Source organism: Pecten maximus, chromosome 18 (assembly GCF_902652985.1).
Source record: "Pecten maximus chromosome 18, xPecMax1.1, whole genome shotgun sequence".
NCBI lineage: Eukaryota > Metazoa > Mollusca > Bivalvia > Pectinida > Pectinidae > Pecten > Pecten maximus.
In genome coordinates, this window is record NC_047032.1 from 639,096 (window position 1) to 661,149 (window position 22,054).

The 22,054-nt window shown below is 37.8% G+C and overlaps 3 protein-coding genes across 3 annotated transcripts in view; 1 reads left to right on the forward strand and 2 right to left on the reverse strand.

Annotated features, from left to right (window-relative positions):
• Window positions 1-1,700: 1,700 nt before the first annotated feature.
• LOC117316938 lies at window positions 1,701-2,963 on the forward strand. Its single transcript, XM_033871716.1, has one exon. The coding sequence runs from the start codon at window positions 1,701-1,703 to the stop codon at window positions 2,961-2,963; it is 1,263 nt and encodes a 420-aa protein (XP_033727607.1).
• Window positions 2,964-4,406: 1,443 nt separating this feature from the next.
• Window positions 4,407-12,001, reverse strand: LOC117316939 (axoneme-associated protein mst101(2)-like). Its single transcript, XM_033871717.1, has 5 exons — window positions 11,936-12,001; window positions 7,858-8,618; window positions 7,009-7,756; window positions 6,531-6,841; window positions 4,407-4,779 (listed from the first exon to the last, which is right to left on the reverse strand). Exons 1-5 carry the CDS (start codon window positions 11,999-12,001, stop codon window positions 4,407-4,409), a joined length of 2,259 nt encoding a protein of 752 aa, XP_033727608.1.
• The window catches only part of LOC117316940 (cadherin-23-like), a 52,367-nt gene continuing 41,221 nt past the window's right edge, over window positions 10,909-22,054 (reverse strand). Inside the window, exons 14-18 of the mRNA XM_033871718.1 lie at window positions 16,979-17,336; window positions 15,189-15,347; window positions 14,315-14,537; window positions 13,437-13,477; window positions 10,909-12,222 (exon numbers count right to left, since the gene is read on the reverse strand). Of these exons, the coding sequence (XP_033727609.1) occupies window positions 12,143-12,222; window positions 13,437-13,477; window positions 14,315-14,537; window positions 15,189-15,347; window positions 16,979-17,336 (861 nt within the window). The 3' untranslated portion in view covers window positions 10,909-12,142. The remainder of the gene's footprint in view (window positions 12,223-13,436; window positions 13,478-14,314; window positions 14,538-15,188; window positions 15,348-16,978; window positions 17,337-22,054) is intronic.

The following is a 22,054-nucleotide window of genomic DNA, read 5'->3' on the forward strand; positions in this document are numbered from 1 at the left end:
TGGTGCTGGTTGTTCGTTACTCAACATATACCTACTGTACTAAAGTTATTCTCAGCTTCAATCTATGTTGGTGTAATTGGTTGATATTGGTGTATTTCGAGCAACATTCTCTAACTTGTTGTTAGAAATATAGATTTGGTATTTGTGAATAACTTGTTGTTAGAAATATAGATTTGGTATTTGTGAATAACTTTGCACTATGCTTTAAAAAGATCACACCGGCAAAATAACGAATTGATTACAACTTATAATTAAAATTAAAAAGATGAAAAGATGTATAAGAAAACATAGACACAAGAGTTGTGACGTAGATTCCCGGTGTTATGAATTGTTTATGTTAAAATAAATTAATTAGTATTCATATGAAACATACTCGTATCTAAACATTACAACACTTACACACTGATGTTTGTTTACGTTCCAATGGTAGGCTGTTTACAAGCTACAGGTAGGTACTCCGTACCCCCAGTACCATCCCCAAACAGATCATAGACCACGTCTAATGAATACGGTACAGGATATCACTTCTCAACGAGATCTTAATTCAATTTCCTTTTCTTTCAAAACTTATATCTTGTAAGATAAAAAAAAGTCTATGTTTAAAAAAGAAAATGGGATAATCTGTTAGAAGTGAGTATATGAACGTATAAGATGGTAAAGAAAACGGACAGAAAATTAGTATACACACAACACGTCTGTCCCATTTAGTTGATATTCTCACTATTTCAGATTATGAACAAACTAAATTACTTTTTTATTTAACTTCTACAAAAGTTCTCTATCATATAACCTTAGAAAAGGTAGTTATCATTTCTAATGTTTGTTAAAACATGACATTCAGATGAACAGCATGGTATTATGTTAAAGGGATATTAGGCCAATGTTTTAATCTGCTGTCCTGATATTGACTTGACAAGTGTATCAATCTGCTGTCCTGATATTGACTTGACAAGTGTATCAATCTGCTGTCCTGATATTGACTTGTAAAGTGTATCAATCTGCTGTCCTGATATTGACTTGACAAGTGTATCAATCTGCTGTCCTGATATTGACTTGACAAGTGTTTTAATCTGCTGTCAGAAATTGATAAGGTCAGTGTTTTATCTGGTGTTCCAATATTGACTTAACCGATGTTCAAATCTACTGTCCCGATATTGACTATGCTAGTGATTTAGTCTACTGTCCCGATATTGACTATGTTAGTGATTTAGTCTACTGTCCCGATATTGACTATGTTAGTGATTTAGTCTACTGTCCCGATATTGACTATGCTAGTGATTTAGTCTACTGTCCCGATATTGACTATGTTAGTGATTTAGTCTACTGTCCCGATATTGACTATGTTAGTGTTTTAGTCTACTGTCCCGATATTGACTATGTTAGTGATTTAGTCTACTGTCCCGATATTGACTATGCTAGTGATTTAGTCTACTGTCCCGATATTGACTATGCTAGTGATTTAGTCTACTGTCCCGATATTGACTATGCTAGTGATTTAGTCTACTGTCCCGATATTGACTATGCTAGTGATTTAGTCTACTGTCCCGATATTGACTATGCTAGTGATTTAGTCTACTGTCCCGATATTGACTATGCTAGTGATTTAGTCTACTGTCCCGATATTGACTATGCTAGTGATTTAGTCTACTGTCCCGATATTGACTATGTTAGTGATTTAGTCTACTGTCCCGATATTGACTATGCTTAGTGATTTAGTCTACTGTCCCGATATTGACTATGCTAGTGATTTAGTCTACTGTCCCGATATTGACTATGTTAGTGATTTAGTCTACTGTCCCGATATTGACTATGTTAGTGATTTAGTCTACTGTCCCGATATTGACTATGTTAGTGATTTAGTCTACTGTCCCGATATTGACTATGTTAGTGATTTAGTCTACTGTCCCGATATTGACTATGTTAGTGATTTATTCTACTGTCCCGATATTGACTATGTTAGTGATTTAATCTATTGTCCCGATATTGACTATGTTAGTGATTTAGTCTACTGTACCGATATTGACTATGCTAGTGATTTAGTCTACTGTCCCGATATTGACTATGTTAGTGATTTAGTCTACTGTACCGATATTGACTATGCTAGTGATTTAGTCTACTGTCCCGATATTGACTATGCTAGTGATTTAGTCTACTGTCCCGATATTGACTATGTTAGTGATTTAGTCTACTGTCCAGATATTGACTATGCTAGTGATTTAGTCTACTGTCCCCATATTGACTATGCCAGTGATTTAGTCTACTGTCCCGATATTGACTATGCCAGTGATTTAGTCTACTGTCCCGATATTGACTATGCTAGTGATTTAGTCTACTGTACCGATATTGACTATGCTAGTGATTTAGTCTACTGTACCGATATTGACTATGTTCGTGATTTGGTCTACTGTCCAGATATTGACTATGCTAGTGATTTAGTCTACTGTCCCGATATTGACTATGTTAGTGATTTAGTCTACTGTCCAGATATTGACTATGCTAGTGATTTAGTCTACTGTCCCGATATTGACTATGCTAGTGATTTAGTCTACTGGCTCGATATTGACTATGCTAGTGATTTATTCTACTGTCCCGATATTGACTATGCTAGTGATTTAGTCTACTGTCCAGATATTGACTATGCTAGTGATTTAGTCTACTGTCCCGATATTGATTATGCTAGTGATTTAGTCTACTGTCCCGATATTGACTATGCTAGTGATTTAGTCTACTGGCTCGATATTGACTATGCTAGTGATTTATTCTACTGTCCCGATATTGACTATGCTAGTGATTTATTCTACTGTCCCGATATTGACTATGTTAGTGATTTAGTCTACTGTCCCGATATTGACTATGCTAGTGATTTAGTCTACTGGCTCGATATTGACTATGCTAGTGATTTATTCTACTGTCCCGATATTGACTATGCTAGTGATTTATTCTACTGTCCCGATATTGACTAGGTCAGTGATTTAGTCTACTGTCCCGATATTGACTACGCTAGTGATTTAGTCTACTGTCCCGATATTGACTATGATTTAGTCTACTGTCCAGATATTGACTATGCTAGTGATTTAGTCTACTGTCCCGATATTGACTTTGTTAGTGATTTAGTCTACTGTCCATATATTGACTATGCCAGTGATTTAGTCTACTGTCCCGATATTGACTTTGTTAGTGATTTAGTCTACTGTCCCGATATTGACTAGGTTAGTGATTCAGTCTACTGGCCCGATATTGACTATGTTAGTGATTTAGTCTACTAGCCCGATATTGACTATGCTAGTGATTTAATCTACTGTCCCGATATTGACTATGTCAGTGATTTAGTCTACTGTCCCGATATTGACTATGCCAGTGATTTAGTCTACTGTCCCGATATTGACTATGCCAGTGATTTAGTCTACTAGCCCGATATTGACTATGCTAGTGATTTAATCTACTGTCCCGATATTGACTATGTTAGTGATTTAGTCTACTGTCCCGATATTGACTATGCTAGTGATTTAGTCTACTGTCCCGATATTGAATATGCTAGTGATTTAGTCTATTGTCCCGATATTGACTAGGTCAGGGATTTAGTCTACTGTCCCGATATTGACTACGCTAGTTATTTAGTCTACTGGCTCGATATTGACTAGGTTAGTGATTTAGTCTACTGTCCCGATATTGACTAGGTCAGTGATTTAGTCTACTGTCCCGATATTGACTATACTACTGATTTAGTCTACTGTCCCGATATTGACTATGCTAGTGATTTAGTCTACTGTCCCGATATTGACTATGCTAGTGATTTAGTCTACTGTCCCGATATTGAATATGCTAGTGATTTAGTCTATTGTCCCGATATTGACTAGGTCAGGGATTTAGTCTACTGTCCCGATATTGACTACGCTAGTTATTTAGTCTACTGGCTCGATATTGACTAGGTTAGTGATTTAGTCTACTGTCCCGATATTGACTAGGTCAGTGATTTAGTCTACTGTCCCGATATTGACTATGCTAGTGATTTAGTCTACTGTCCCGATATTGACTATTCTAGTGATTTAGTCTACTGTCCCGATATTGACTATGTCAGTGTTTTAGCTGCTGTCCCAATAATGATACCTTTTTGGATGATAAAATGCAAGAAAATTGATTGATTGATTGATTGATTGATCGATTGATTGATTGATTGATTGATTGATTGATTGATTGATTGATTGATTGATTGATTGATTGATTGGTGCATTGAATTCATTCATACTTAAATTCATTGATAGATCGATTCATTGATGAATTTATTTATTCATTCATATTGTCATTTAAAATGCTTTGCGTATGTATGAAGGTCTAATAGACAACGAAGATGAGTTTTGATGGAATATATACTGCATGTTATCAATTGCAACAAATCGTCTAAACTCTCACCATTCCACCACAGAGTAGGGGTGATTTGTTCCCTGTGTTTTGGACCACTGGTGAGCCTTAGACTTATAACGATTGAGAGCCCTAGCCCTCTTACGCGTGGAAGCCCTATATTTGTAACGCTTTAGGGTCTTAGACTTGTAACACTTGAGGGTCTTAGACTTATAACGCTTGAGAGCCCTACACTTATAACGCATGAGAGCCCTAGAATTGTAACGCTCGAGAACCCTAGCCCTATAACGCTTGGAAGGCCTAGACTTATAACACTTGAGAGCCTTAGACTTGTAACGCTTGATAGTCCTAGACTTAAAACCCTTGATAGACCTAAACTTATAACGCTTGAGAGCCCTACACTTATAACGATTGAGAGCCCTAGACATGAAACACTTGAGAACCTAGACTTGTAACGCTTGAGAGCCCTAGACTTATAACGCTTAAGAGTCCTAGCCTTGTAACGCTTGTGAGCCCTACGCTTATAACGCTTGAGAGCCTTACACTTATAACGATTGAGAGCCCTACACTTATAACGATTGAGAGCCCTAGACATGAAACACTTCAGAGCCTAGACTTGTAACGCTTGAGAGCCCTAGACTGATAACGCTTGAGAGCCCTAGACTTATAACGATTGAGAGCCCTAGACTTATAACGCTTAAGAGTCCTAGCCTTGTAACGCTTGAGAGCCCTACGCTTATAACGCTTGAGAGCCTTACACTTATAACGATTGAGAGCCCTACACTTATAACGATTGAGAGCCCTACGCTTATAACGCTTGAGAGCCCTACACTTATAACAATTGAGAGCCCTAGACATGAAACACTTGAGAGCTTAGACTTGTAACGCTTGAGATCCCTAGACTTATAACGATTGAGAGCCCTAGACTTATAACGCTTGAGAGCCCTAGACTTATAACGCTTGAGAGCCCTAGACTGATAACGCTTGAGAGCCCTACACTTATAACGATTGAGAGCCGTGGACTTGAAACACTTGAGAACCATAGCCCTATAACGCTTGGAAGCCCTAGAATTACAACGCTTGAGAGCCTTAGACTTGAAACGCTTGAGACTCCTAGACTTAAAACCCTTGAGAGACCTGAACTTATAACGCTTGAGAGCCCTACACTTATAACGATTGAGAGCCCTAGATTTGAAACACTTGAGAGCCTAGACTTGTAACGCTTGAGAACCCTACACTTATAACGATTGAGAGCCATAGACTTGAAACACTTGAGAGCCCTAAACTTATAACGATTGAGAGCCATAGACTTGAAACACTTGAGAGCCATAGACTTGTAACGCTTGAGAGCCCTAGACTTATAACGCTTGAGAGCCCTAGCCTTGTAACGCTTGTGAGCCCTACGCTTATAACGCTTGAGAGCCTTACACTTATAACGATTGAGAGCCCTACACTTATAACGATTGAGATCCCTAGACATGAAACACTTCAGAGCCTAGACTGATAACGCTTGAGAGCCCTAGACTTATAACGATTGAGAGCCCTAGACTTATAACGCTTAAGAGTCCTAGCCTTGTAACGCTTGAGAGCCCTACGCTTATAACGCTTGAGAGCCTTACACTTATAACGATTGAGAGCCCTACACTTATAACGATTGAGAGCCCTACGCTTATAACGCTTGAGAGCCCTACACTTATAACAATTGAGAGCCCTAGACATGAAACACTTGAGAGCTTAGACTTGTAACGCTTGAGATCCCTAGACTTATAACGCTTGAGAGCCTTAGACTTATAACGATTGAGAGCCCTAGACTGATAACGCTTGAGAGCCCTACACTTATAACGATTGAGAGCCCTAGACTTATAACGCTTGAGAGCCCTAGACTTATAACGCTTGAGAGCCCTAGACTTATAACGCTTGAGAGCCCTAGACTGATAACGCTTGAGAGCCCTACACTTATAACGATTGAGAGCCCTGGACTTGAAACACTTGAGAACCATAGCCCTATAACGCTTGGAAGCCCTAGAATTATAACGCTTGAGAGCCTTAAACTTGAAACGCTTGAGACTCCTAGACTTAAAACCCTTGAGAGACCTGAACTTATAACGCTTGAGAGCCCTACACTTATAACGATTGAGAGCACTAGATTTGAAACACTTGAGAGCCTAGACTTGTAACGCTTGAGAACCCTACACTTATAACGATTGAGAGCCATAGACTTGAAACACTTGAGAGCCCTAAACTTATAACGATTGAGAGCCATAGACTTGAAACACTTGAGAGCCATAGACTTGTAACGCTTGAGAGCTCTACACTTATAACGCTCGAGAGCCCCGGACTCATAACGCTTTGGAGCCTTAGACTTGTAACGCTTGAGAGCCCTAGACTTGAAACACTTGAGAGCCCTACACTTATAACGCTTGAGAGCCCTAGCCTTGTAACGCTTGAGAGCCCTACACTGATAACGCTTGAGAGCCCTACACTTATAACGATTGAGAGCCCTACACTTATAACGATTGAGAGCCCTACACTTATAACGATTGAGAGCCCTACACTGATAACGCTTGAGAGCCCTACACTGATAACGTTTGAGAGCTCTACACTTATAACGATTGAGAGCCCTAGACTTATAACGCTTGAGAACCCTACACTTATAACGATTGAGAGCCCTAGACTTGAAACACTTGAGAGCCTAGACTTATAACGCTTGAGAGCTCTACACTTATAACGATTGAGAGCCCTGGACTGATAACGCTTTGGAGCCTTAGACTTGTAACGCTTGATAGCCCAAGACTTATAACGCTTGATAACCCTAGCCCTATAACGCTTTGGAGCCTTAGACTTGTAACACTTGAGAGTCCTACACTTATTAGACTTATAACGATTGAGAGCCCTAGAATTGTAACGCTTGAGAACCCTAGCCCTATAACGCTTGGAAGCCCTAGACTTATAACGCTTGAGAGCCTTAGACTTGTAACGCTTGAGAGCCCTATACTTGAAACATTTGAGAGTCTTAGACTTGTAACGCTTGAGAGCTCTACACTTATGACGCTTGAGAGCCCTAGACTTATAACGCTTGAGAGCTCTACACTTATAACGCTTGAGAGCCCTAGCCTTGAAACGCTTGAGAGCCCTAGCCTTGTAACGCTTGAGAGCCCTAGCCCTATAACGGTTTGGAGCCTTAGACTTGTAACGCTTTGGAGCCTTAGACTTGTAAGGCTTGAGAGCTCTACACGTATAACGCTTGAGAGCCCTAGCCTTGTAACACTTGAGAGCCCTAGACTTATAACGCTTGAGAGCCCTAGACTTATAACACTTGAGAGCCCTACACTGATAACGCTTGAGAGCTCTACACTTATAACGCTTGAGAGCCCTAGACTTATAACGCTTGAGAACCCTACACTTATAACGATTGAGAGCCCTAGACTTGAAACACTTGAGAGCCTAGACTTATAACGCTTGAGAGCTCTACACTTATAACGATTGAGAGCCCTAGACTGATAACGCTTTGGAGCCTTAGACTTGTAACGCTTGAGAGCCCTAGACTTATAACGATTGAGAGCCCTAGCCTTGTATAGCTTGAGAGCTCTACACTTATAACGCTTGATAACCCTAGCCCTATAACGCTTTGGAGCCTTAGACTTGTAACGCTTGAGAGTCCTACACTTATTAGACTTATAACGATTGAGAGCCCTAGAATTGTAACGCTTGAGAACCCTAGCCCTATAACGCTTGGAAGCCCTCGACTTATAACGCTTTAGAGCCTTAGACTTGTAACGCTTGAGAGCCCTATACTTGAAACATTTGAGAGTCTTAGACTTGTAGCGCTTGAGAGCTCTACACTTATGACGCTTGAGAGCCCTAGACTTATAACTCTTGAGAGCTCTACACTTATAACGCTTGAGAGCCCTAGCCTTGAAACGCTTGAGAGCCTTAGCCTTGTAACGCTTGAGAGCCCTAGCCCTATAATGGTTTGGAGCCTTAGACTTGTAACGCTTTGGAGCCTTAGACTTGTAAGGCTTGAGAGCTCTACACGTATAACGCTTGAGAGCCCTAGCCTTGTAACACTTGAGAGCCCTAGACTTATAACGCTTGAGAGCCCTAGACTTATAACACTTGAGAGCCCTACACTGATAACGCTTGAGAGCTCTACACTTATAACGCTTGAGAGCCCTAGATTGATAACGCCTGAGAGCCCTACACTTATAACACTTGAGAGCCCTAGACTTGTAACGCTTGAGAGCCGTAGACTTGTAATACTGGCGACGTATATACCTTTCTGTGATGTATACGTCTCTTGGTATGGTGGGTGTATTGAGTGTTTATTCTAAAGAGACCAAATTTGTCTGGTACCCTATCTTCGATATTACTCATCCCTTTTCACTCTAATCTGCCTTTTCCTCCTTTGTTTCTTTGTATTCACTGTTGTCAAAAGACCTGTGTTGCAAGGATGAAATCTGCCTGGACTCGTGAAGATCCCGAATCAAACTTTCAGTTACTTTAATCAAATTAGAGAGTCAATAACTTGTCAATATCCATGAATTCAGACAATTCACTATAAATGTCCGAAAAAACTTACTGCTTAATTCCTTAGTTAAGAAAATCATTAAAAAATCATTATCGGATTTTGATGCTCTACCACGCTTTCACGTCCATTATACCGATGTATTTGGCAAATATGATGGCGGACGTCAACATTTCAGATAATGATCTTTTCTTTAAAAAAAACCATTGATCTCCAGCATACTTTTAATGATTGACGTATTTTGTGGTCTGTTGCTTCAAGCTTCGGGGCTACTTTAACATCTTAAACGTGTATCATACATCCTGTTACAATAAAAAATCTTGTTTTTACTCTACCAAGTAAAAGTGTTTTTCGATCATATAGACGTATAGATCGTGCCGTTTCACAATCATTAATGGAGACACGGGTACCTGTCACGGTGGGGCAATACACATTCACTTCATTGAAAACACCGCCCTGCCCTGCTATAAAAACAACCAGGTGCTGTTGATAAGTAAGTATAATGTATAAAGAGGTAGTCTGAAAGGTCGTTATGATCGTCACCATATGATGACAGTGTTTTCTGTGAGACTCCGATAAGTCTGTCAGTAAAAACCAGTATTACGGTCTCAACGCTGAGTAAACTATACATACACAATACATCTATCTATACTATTTTGCTAAGTTATAATAAACTGCGCTCATTCAAAAGATAGATGTTTCCCGATAGAAACTCCTCCTAAAATGTTCAAGATAAATTGTTTTTATTATTCAAATAAAATCAAGCCGTGTGTTTAGGCACATTGAACGTGTGACACAGAGACCAGTTTCTATAATATTAATAATTAAGCATATCAATTGATGATAATTTGAATACAATATGCAATATTGAGACATCACTTTGCAGCCAAGTTTTACTCAACAACGTTATGTACTCGATGCACCGAAATATCAATTAACAGGTTGACATGCATATTCCCAAAAAGTATCGCCTACATTGAATATGCCACGTGTTATTGTTTGTTAAAAGACATATACCAACAATATAGGGGAACTCTTATTTAAATGTAGGAATGTTTGCCAACTTGCGGGAATGCATGTTATCAGAAATCCCGGGTCGTATGTATTGTAGATTGATTGGGGAATTGCGTCTCGCTAAAGGACACAAAACACATCGTTACATATTGTATACGATAAAGATATAATCCGACAGAGGATAACTGATAGACAAATATCAACAGACAGTTAAAGGGTTTTGTTTTGTATGCATATATGATCTGTATTCCGGCTCCTTAGTGAGTCTCTGCCAAATAGTGAAATCTTCCTATAGTCTTAGGTGATCAAAGTCATTCCAGCGTTTGACTTCGGTGGCGCTTGATGTGTAGTTCATTAATGAGTTGGCAAAGCATTCGCTTGTTGCCCGATACCCTTTTTTTTTCTTTTTCTTTTTTTTTTCTTTTTTTGTGAAACAAGTATTTTCAGTGTTTTGGTTAATTGTTACTATGCTCATGGTGTTAAATTTATAATTTTCCTAATCGAGTCCATTGGCCATGAATGTTAATTCAACTGTGGAAGGAAAGAAGAAGATACACGAATGTTGTACGTAACACCTTAAAACAGGTAGAGTTATGTCAAGGGTTCAAAAGTCAGTTTTAATTGTAATGATAAATGTCAGTCAATTCAATACCTCAGCATACAATGATTTACACAGCCTGTAAACATCAGTCTAGTTTTATTGATTTATCTCTAGGTCTTAAATAGGCGAGTCTTTTACAGGAAAACTGACATTGGACCAAGTAGGTTATTGATGACATTCGTCTAGAGCAGGTTGCGACTCATCCTGGGTTACTTACATACTCTGTACCCCTGGAATGTATGTCCGGACAAAATTGACGGGCAACGAGCTATTTTATTGGAGTCAGGAAAACGCCTGATCTAAGAAGCGACACTCAAGTTAAAATCCAGTCACATTATGGTAACTCCGAGATCCATTTGATAAACATAAAAAACCTCGTTATTCACAAAACTTTATTCAAAAGCTTGCAGTGATGGATCCATCAATGTTGCCATAAAACAATCCAGGTTTACGTGAACGTTTCACCTTGGGAAGTTCGAGGAGAATTCATGTCATCAAACAACAACCACCGTCTTCACATGGAGGCGTTTTTGTACATCATGAAAATAATAAGAATTGATCGATGAAATTCCATGACACATATTTTGATTAGGGCAATCTCTTTCATGAATAAAAAACAAACAAGCAAATAAATCAAATGCTATGAAGTATCAGAACAGAAACAAATATGTTATGGGCCACAAAGGTAAGTATTCATGACCCCAAAACAGCAGGGAGAATTGTGATAAGGGGTGTGTATCTTCCAAATAAAAGGACCTTACAGGTGAGCCGTTCGTTGCCACCGTATCGCGTGCAGGTTCAAACTTGTCATCGAACTTTAAAATATACATGTTGTTCAATGCGTACAGTATAATTGTATGATTAATGTATCACTTAGAATGGCAGTACCGCTACATTTGGAATTAACCGTTCATCATCACACAAAATATCAGTGTCTAGATACTATCTAATCAATATTGAGGAATTTAAATGTTTGATGTAAAATCGATTTTAAATGAATCCGGTGTTAACTTTCAATGGTATCTTACTCCCCAAACTGTGTGTTGTAAGCAACTTTGAAAAAATTACAAAGTCAATATATCAACAAATGGTTCTCTCGTCAAGGGAAAATCTCATGCTAAAAATGTCGTGATAAGTATTAACTAAAATATTATCAAACAGAAAACTGTATAGAATTTCTAACCTGCAATTTCATGTTTGAAGGTTTATGTCCCCTTTGTAGAAGTGTTTTGGGAGGGATACAATTACGTAGTTTTGTGTGAAAACCCAATGGTGAAATAACCTAGAAGAAAAGGTATACCAGAATACTATATATATCCTATCATGACAAAATCCAAACGGTTACCGACTATTTAAATGAGAATTGACCCATTAAACTAAGCATTTGCCTTATGCTTAGAAAAGGAAGTCAATATAATTATCTTAGCGTGGAGCACCTGTCTCAGTTCTGGAGGACAAAGCTGTAAGCGGAATACTCCGCCATTTACCTCTTTTTCCCTCATTGGTTCAGTCGGGCCATTTTAAGTTTAACGACCACACAAATTCCCCGTGTCATATTATTCCGAAAAACCGCTAACCAAACTTGCACAGTCATTTAAACTCTAAATAGATAATTTGATAAATAAAATCATATAATGGATTGATCACAGCCAAGTCCCTTTAGTTCGGTCGTGATATCGTGCGTGTCCGCCGACCTCAATCTGTCGCCTTTTCTTACGCAGACCTAGACGACAAAATTAAACAAATGGTTGCATTAATTTCTTCTACCATTACAGATTCTCTGGCACAATCTTAAGATTTTGCTCTTTTTTCTCTGGATATTTGCTTCTAGGCAAATGGTTGAAATTCGACTATTGACGAAGGTAGGGCCAACGGCTATCGGGATTAAACATTAGCGGCTGTGATTGTTAATAATTAAATTTATCGCTACACTTACTTCATGTATGTCAATATGACATATTTGGTTTCAAAATAACAGTAACTTTATACACTGTAAACTTCAAACTGTTATAATTGATTTTCAAATTTACGTTAGTCTGTTAAAATGATTGACCCTTTCGTTAGGGTACCCTCTTCACTCAACGTGGTGTTATGCCAGGAGGTCTACTACGACTATCATATATTAATAATGAATAATATTGTTTGTGATTCTGATTCATTTCATGCCTCTACACACTAAGAAAATAAAAGAAATGTACATTGGGGTCAAATGTTAACCCCAACTTCATACCATTCCGGAAAAGTGAAAAAGATTGAAGGCTTCAAACCTCCAACTATAATCACTCGATGTCGTGGTTGTCGTTTCGATAGGAGATTTTATTTTCAAACTTTTTATCACAATACCAAAATTAAGCATGAGTGTTTTTTATGTTTAAGTTTCCGTTTATTTTATAAGGCGATAAAAAAACTTCCCTTTTCAAGAATATCCCTTGGTAGCAGGCTTGTTGTCTGTGAAAACCACCCCAAAGTTTACCCCTGCCCCTCGGTCGGAATGATTTATATCTTCCTAATGACAATGACATCATTAGTACTGGAACGTACAACATCACTATGTATACTTTCTAAGAAATGGTTTTAACTACGTTTTACATTACCCAAATATAACTTTTGACATGCTTTTAAATACATAGTAGTCGAATACTTCGGTTATAAGATGAAACTCTAGTGATTGCCTCCCTTTAACCCTTTCTTTTTTATACTGATTTGTTTCAATAATGGAATATGGTTGAATTATTGGTGAGTTGTGACCTCATGAACCTCTGTATAAAAGCTTTCTACAAACTTATTCTTTCCTTGTAAACAGAAAAAAAAAGATAAGTTCATATATTGACATAGATAAATAACCCGCTTAATTTGTTCCGAATTTATATGCTTTTTAAGCTATATGATATAAATCACCTTTGTCCGTCTAAAGGTAGATGTCAGCTTAATACTTACGCAATGATTTTTTCGGCTTTTTTGTCATTTTCTTTGGCCTGCTGCAAAACATAACGTACATGTATACGACATTCGAAATAGGAGACACATTGTTCGCTTACACAATACAAGTGTACATATACATGCTTTTTTGTTTTGACCCTGAAATGAAAACGGTGACTGTGAATGATATCACACAAATATGGCATATAAGTAGGTATTTCAAACATCAAAAATGCTTTTATTAGATAAGATAATGAACTCTAGAAATGGCAAGAAGACTGTTTTTAGAAGAAAAATTCAACCGTTGATATTGGGATAGAATATGCCTATTTCTTAAAAAGGCTTCAAACTCATCAGTTTAACAATTTGACTTAAAAAGTCCTTACTATTATCAGATGTCTTAAAAGTATGATATATGAGCATTTTTGTTGATTGAAATGCCTCCTTATATGCCATATTTGTGTAATATTATTCACAGCCACCATTTGCATTCCAGGGTGAAAAAAAGCGTTTATATGTACATAATGTAAAATCTGGTCAAAAAATGCTCATGTCCTGTGCTATAGACACTTGTGACCAAAACAATTTGGCTATTTTTCAGGTTTGGTCATTTGCGTGACTTAGAATTATTCCATGCTTCATCTTACCACAAAGTAACTATATGGAAGAAAATCATGAAGTATATTTTTGTGCAAATCTTCAACTACATATTCGTGTTTAAAATTCAACATTATTCTGCTATATAGATGATTTTTAGGATCAAATTTAATTAAAGTCCGCTCAATTGTTTTCAGACGATGGACGTACGACGTATGTCGCACAAATCCTCAATCTCCTTACGGACGTATAGATAATCTGATTCCAATATGCCCCTAACAAAACAGGAAAACAATTACCTTTTTGTTAATGCAGCCTTGACCCCCGCTGCGAACGAGGTCAGAATTCCATGTTTAAATATAAGATATCCTATGAGAATGATAGCTCCGATTCCACATATACCAAAACTGGTAACCCAGGCAACGTTCCGGGGGTCTTCAAAGAACTCTAGGTACCTCTCGGTAGTTGTCGTTGAAGGTGCCGTTGTAGTAGAGAAGACCACGACTGTTACCCAAGCAGTGTCTACAGCAGTAAATACAAAATATTAAACATTTGTCTAAAGAAATTTTGTCGTAAATTGGTGTTATATATATCATGTACATTTATATATATCATATACTTTTATATATATATTATTATATATATCATATACATTTATATATATCACAATGATCATTAGGGTATCGGGCCGACCATCACTACGCCATTGAAACGTTCTTTTTAAGAACGCCGATGTGGCGCAGCGGTTGCTGCGGGTATTTCTTGCTAGGCGATTGGGATCGTAGATCGTGAGTTCGAGGCTCGGTCAGGGCACGAGTCAAAAATGTGTCTTCCTTCGTCATTTGTGTTGCTAAGTTATATATATATATATATGTGTGTCAGATTTATATACATTTATATATATATTATAAACCATCAATCGCATATCCAGAGTCCGCCATTTTGTACGTGATTTATGTCCGTCACCGGAAGTTGTTTCGATGTTTAGTTTTGGAGAGAATAAAAATAGAAGTTAGAAACAAGTGTTTGACTCAAATCTACGTCCTCTCAGAGCTAGTCCCTAACATAGGAGTTTAGCGTTTCTTTAGTATGAATATATCAAGTCATGAATTACGAGGAAAACGATGGCGATATGCTAATACAAAAGAATACGTAACGATGTAATTGTGTTACCATTCAGTCCACCATAATCCGTAACGACGGCTGTGAAAGTAAAGCTGGTTCCTTTCCCAAGGGATGCTACCGACTTGGTGATATACACACCTCCAGTACCGGTTACTCCGAAGTAAGTATCTGTAAGGCTACTCTGATCGATTGAATAGGTCATTGATCCTAAAATATACATATCACCAATCTGAAGTTTGTTCAATCGTTAGATGTGGTTAAAACTTTTGATAGATAAATGTACTAAGTGTTTTGATAAATAAGTGTAATAAGTGTTTTGATGAATAAATGTAATAAGTGTTTTGATAGATAAATGTAATAAATATTTTGATAAATAAATGTACTAAGTGTTTTGATCAATAAATGTAATAAGTGTTTTGAAAGATAAATGTACTAAGTGTTTTGATAAATAGATTTAGTAAGTGTTTTGATAAATAGATGTACGAAGTGTTTGATAAATAAATGTAATAAGTGTTTTGATAGATAAATGTACTAAGTGTTTTGATAAATAGATGCACTAAGTGTTTTGATGAATAAATGTGCTGAGTGTTTTGATAGATAAATGTACTAAGTGTTTTGATAGATAAATGTAATAAGTGTTTTGATAGATAAATATAATAAGTGTTTTGATAGATAAATGTACTAAGTGTTTTTATCAATAAATGTAATAGGTGTTTTGATAGAAAAATATAATAGGTGTTTTGATAGATAAATGCACTAAGTGTTTTGATAAATAAATGTACTAAGTGTTTTGATAAATAAATGTACTAAGTATTTTGATAAATAAATGTACTAAGTGTTTTGATAAATAGATGCACTGAGTATTTTGATAAATTAATGTACTGAGTGTTTTGATAGATACATATAATAAGTGTTTTGATAGATAAATGTACTAAGTGTTTTGATAAATAAATGAACTAAGTGTTTTGATAAATAAATGTACTAAGTATTTTGATAAATAAATGTACTAAGTATTTTGATAGATAAATGTACTGAGTGTTTTGATAGATAAATGTACTAAGTGTTTTGATAGATAAATGTAATAAGTGTTTTGATAGATAAATATAATAAGTGTTTTGATAGATAAATGTACTAAGTGTTTTGATAAATAAATGTAATAGGTGTTTTGATAGATAAATGTAATAAGTGTTTTGATAGAAAAATATAATAGGTGTTTTGATAGATAAATGCACTAAGTGTTTTGATAAATAAATGTACTAAGTCTTTTGATAAATAAATGTACTAAGTATTTTGATAAATAAATGTACTAAGTGTTTTGATAAATAGATGCACTGAGTATTTTGATAAATTAATGTACTGAGTGTTTTGATAGATACATATAATAAGTGTTTTGATAGATAAATGTACTAAGTGTTTTGATAAATAAATGTACTAAGTGTTTTGATAAATAAATGTACTAAGTATTTTGATAAATAAATGTACTAAGTGTTTTGATAAATAGATGCACTGAGTATTTTGATAAATTAATGTACTGAGTGTTTTGATAGATACATATAATAAGTGTTTTGATAGATAAATGTACTAAGTGTTTTGATAAATAAATGTACTAAGTGTTTTGATAAATAAATGTACTAAGTGTTTTGATAAATAAATGTACTGAGTGTTTTGATAGATAAATGTAATAAGTGTTTTGATAGATAAATGTACCAAGTGTTTTTATAAATAAATGTACTAAGTGTTTTGATAAATAAATTTAGTATATCTATGTTTGTACGAATATAAGAAGATAAATCAATCAACTACAAAAATGGGTAAACGCCAACGCCATTTTCACTAACCATAAATTCCAAGATCTCCATCAGTTGCTGTCACAGTGCCTATGACGTCACCGACAGATACATAAATTGTTGTCGAAAATGTGTAATAATCCGCTCGGAAGGTTGGTGTGTTGTCATTTACATCATTCACCGTTATAAACAGGGTAGATGTCGCCACAAGGTCTCCATCGGAAACAGTTACTATACAAGAAACTGATGACGCAACGCCGGCAATGTCAAGGTCATAGTCAATTGCAAAAGAAATGACGCCACTCGTGGAATGTATGAGGAAATCCTGACAGCTAATGCTGAATGTGATGACGTCACCAGAATCAGGGTCAGTCGCAGAGAGACCCGGATCACCCAGGACAGTACCAGCCTAGATTTATAAACGTATAAATTAGGAATGAAAATTATTTTTCAGAACTTCAAATATGTAATGAAATTTATAACAAATATATAACTATAGTATATGCCATATTTTTTATCACAATAGAATACCAATTGCCGGATCAAACGTAATCCAAACAGACACATATACACGTTTAAACCAACTTGTCATATTAACATTTAGATGTCCATACTCGTTAGGCTCTGAAGGCTGTAACCATCATAAGAAATCACCTCTAATCGATCTACATCATAGGACCTCACCTCCAATCAAACTAACTCATAGGAACTCACCTCCAATCAAACTACATCATAGGAACTCACCTCCAATCGAACTACATCATAAGAACTCACCTCCAATCGAACTACATCATAGGACCTCACCTGCAATCGAACTAACTCTTAGGAACTCACCTCCAATCGAACTACATCATAAGAACTCACCTCCAATCGAACTACATCATAGGAAATCACCTCCAATCGATCTACATCATAGGACCTCACCTCCAATCAAACTAACTCATAGGAACTCACCTCCAATCGAACTACATCATAGGAACTCACCTCGAATCAAACTACATCATAGGACATCACCTCCAATCGAACTACATCATAGGAACTCACCTCCAATCACACTACATCATAGGACCTCACCTCCAATCAAACTAACTCATAGGAACTCACCTCCAATCGAACTACATCATAGGAAATCACCTCCAATCGAACTACATCATAGGACATCACCTCCAATCAAACTAACTCATAGGAACTCACCTCCAATCGAACTACATCATAGGAACTCACCTCCAATCGAACTACAGCATAGGAACTCACCTCCAATCAAACTAACTCATAGGAACTCACCTCCAATCGAACTACATCATAGGAACACACCTCCAATCGAACTACATCATAGGAACTTGCCTCCAATCGAACTAACTCATAGGAACTCGCCTCCAATCGAACTACATCATAGGAACTCACCTCGAACTACATCATAAGAACTCACCTGCAATCGAACTACATCATAGGACCTCACCTGCAATCGAACTAACTCATAGGAACTCACCTCCAATCGAACTACATCATAGGAACTCACCTCCAATCGAACTACATCATAGGACCTCACCTCCAATCGATCTACATCATAGGAACTCACCTCCAATCAAACTACATCATACGAACTCACCTCCAATCACGCACATCATAGAAACTCACCTCCAATCGAACTACATCATAGGACCTCACCTCCAATCGAACTACATCATAGGACCTCACCTCCAATCACTACATCATAGGACCTCACCTCTAATCGAACTACATCATAGGAACTCACCTCCAATCAACCCACATCATAGAAACTCACCTCCAATCGAACTACATCATAGGACCTCACCTCCAATCACTACATCATAGGACCTCACCTCTAATCGAACTAACTCATAGGAACTCGCTTCCAATTGGAATAAATCATAGGAACTCACCACGAACTACATCATAGGAACTAACCTTCAATCGAACTACATCATAGGAACTCACCTCGAACTACATCATAGGAACTCACTTCCAATCGAACTACATCATAGGACTTCATCTCCAATCGAACTACATCATAAGAACTCACCTCCAATCGAATTACATTATAAGAACTCACCTCCAATCGAACTACATCATAGGACCTCACCTCCAATCGAACTACATCACAGGACCTCACCTCCAATCGAACTAACTCATAGGACCTCACCTCCAATCGAACTAACTCATAGGAACTCACCTCCAATCGAACTACATCATAGGAAATCACCTCCAATCGAACTACATCATAGGACCTCACTTCCAATCAAACTACATCATAGGAACTCAACTCTAATCGAACTACATCATAGGAAATCACCTCAAATCGAACTACATCATAGGACCTCACTTCCAATCGAACTACATCATAGGAACTCAACTCCAACTGAACTACATCAGAGGAACTCACCTCCAATCGAACTACATCATATGACCTCACCTTCAATCGAACTACATCATAGGACCTCACCTCCAATCAAACTACATCATAGGAACTCACCTCCAATCGATCTACATCATAGGACCTCACCTCCAATCAACCCACATCATAGAAACTCACCTCCAATCGAACTACATCATAGGACCTCACCTCGAACTACATCATACGAAATCACCTCCAATCAAACTACATCATAGGAACTCACCTCCAATCGAACTTCATCATAGGAACTAACCTCAAATCAAACCACATCATAGGAACTCACCTCCAATCGAACTACATGATAGGACCTCACCTCCAATCAAACTACATCATAGGAACTCACCTCCAATCAAACTACATCATAGGAACTCACCTCCAATCGAACTACATCATAGGACCTCACCTCCAATCGAACTACATCATAGGAACTAACCTCAAATCAAACCACATCATAGGAACTCACCTCCAATCGAACTACATGATAGGACCTCACCTCCAATCAAACTACATCATAGGAACTCACCTCCAATCGAACTACATCATAGGACCTCACCTCCAATCAAACTACATCATAGGAACTCACCTCCAATCGACTTACATCATAGGACCTCACCTCCAATCGAACTACATCATAGGAACTCACCTCAAACTACATCATAGGACCTCACCTCCAATCACTACATCATAGGACCTCACCTCTAATCGAACTACATCATAGGAACTCACCTCCAATCAACCCACATCATAGAAACTCACCTCCAATCGAACTACATCATAGGACCTCACCTCCAATCACTACATCATAGGACCTCACCTCTAATCGAACTACATCATAGGAACTCGCCTCCAATCGAACTAACTCATAGGAACTCACCTCCAATCGAACTAACTCATAGGAACTCGCTTCCAATTGGAATAAATCATAGGAACTCACCACGAACTACATCATAGGAACTAACCTTCAATCGAACTACATCATAGGAACTCACCTCGAACTACATCATAGGAACTCACTTCCAATCGAACTACATCATAGGACCTCATCTCCAATCGAACTACATCATAAGAACTCACCTCCAATCGAATTACATTATAAGAACTCACCTCCAATCGAACTACATCATAGGACCTCACCTCCAATCGAACTACATCACAGGACCTCACCTCCAATCGAACTACATCATAGGAAATCACCTCAAATCGAACTATATCATAGGACCTCACTTCCAATCGAACTACATCATAGGAACTCAACTCCAACCGAACTACATCAGAGGAACTCACCTCCAATCGAACTACATCATAGGACCTCACCTCCAATCGAACTACATTATAGGACCTCACCTCCAATCAAACTACATCATAGGAACTCACCTCCAATCGATCTACATCATAGGACCTCACCTCCAATCAACCCACATCATAGAAACTCACCTCCAATCGAACTACATCATAGGACCTCACCTCGAACTACATCATACGAAATCACCTCCAATCAAACTACATCATAGGAACTCACCTCCAATCGAACTACATCATAGGAACTAACCTCAAATCAAACCACATCATAGGAACTCACCTCCAATCGAACTACATGATAGGACCTCACCTCCAATCAAACTACATCATAGGAACTCACCTCCAATCAAACTACATCATAGGAACTCACCTCCAATCGAACTACATCATAGGACCTCACCTCCAATCAAACTACATCATAGGAACTCACCTCCAATCGACTTACATCATAGGACCTCACCTCCAATAGAACTACATCATAGGAACTCACCTCAAACTACATCATAGGAACTCACCTCCAATCAAACTACATCATAGGAACTCACCTCCAATCGACTTACATCATAGGACCTCACCTCCAATCGAACTACATGATAGGACCTCACCTCCAATCAAACTACATCATAGGAACTCACCTCCAATCGACTTACATCATAGGACCTCACCTCCAATAGAACTACATCATAGGAACTCACCACGAACTACATCATAGGAACTAACCTTCAATCGAACTACATCATAGGAACTCACCTCGAACTACATCATAGGAACTCACTTCCAATCGAACTACATCATAGGACTTCATCTCCAATCGAACTACATCATAAGAACTCACCTCCAATCGAATTACATTACAAGAACTCACCTCCAATCGAACTACATCATAGGACCTCACCTCCAATCGAACTACATCACAGGACCTCACCTCCAATCGAACTAACTCATAGGACCTCACCTCCAATCGAACTAACTCATAGGAACTCACCTCCAATCGAACTACATCATAGGAAATCACCTCCAATCGAACTACATCATAGGACCTCACTTCCAATCGAACTACATCATAGGAACTCAACTCTAATCGAACTACATCATAGGAAATCACCTCAAATCGAACTACATCATAGGATCTCACTTCCAATCGAACTACATCATAGGAACTCAACTCCAACCGAACTACATCAGAGGAACTCACCTCCAATCGAACTACATCATATGACCTCACCTTCAATCGAACTACATCATAGGACCTCACCTCCAATCAAACTACATCATAGGAACTCACCTCCAATCGATCTACATCATAGGACCTCACCTCCAATCAACCCACATCATAGAAACTCACCTCCAATCGAACTACATCATAGGACCTCACCTCGAACTACATCATACGAAATCACCTCCAATCAAAC

Bases quoted from the DNA above. Each gene is read 5' to 3' on its own strand.
- LOC117316938 (XM_033871716.1), top strand. From the start codon at position 1,701: ATGCTTAGTGATTTAGTCTACTGTCCCGATATTGACTATGCTAGTGAT.
- LOC117316939 (XM_033871717.1), bottom strand. From the start codon at position 12,001: ATGAGGGAAAAAGAGGTAAATGGCGGAGTATTCCGCTTACAGCTTTGT. The intron at 8,619-11,935 runs GTGCTCCACGCT...ATACGTCGCCAG, and splicing joins GTCCTCCAGAACTGAGACAG to TATTACAAGTCTACGGCTCT. The intron at 7,757-7,857 runs GTCTAGGGCTCT...TTATAAGTGTAG, and splicing joins AAGGCTCCAAAGCGTTATCA to GGTTCTCAAGCGTTATAAGT.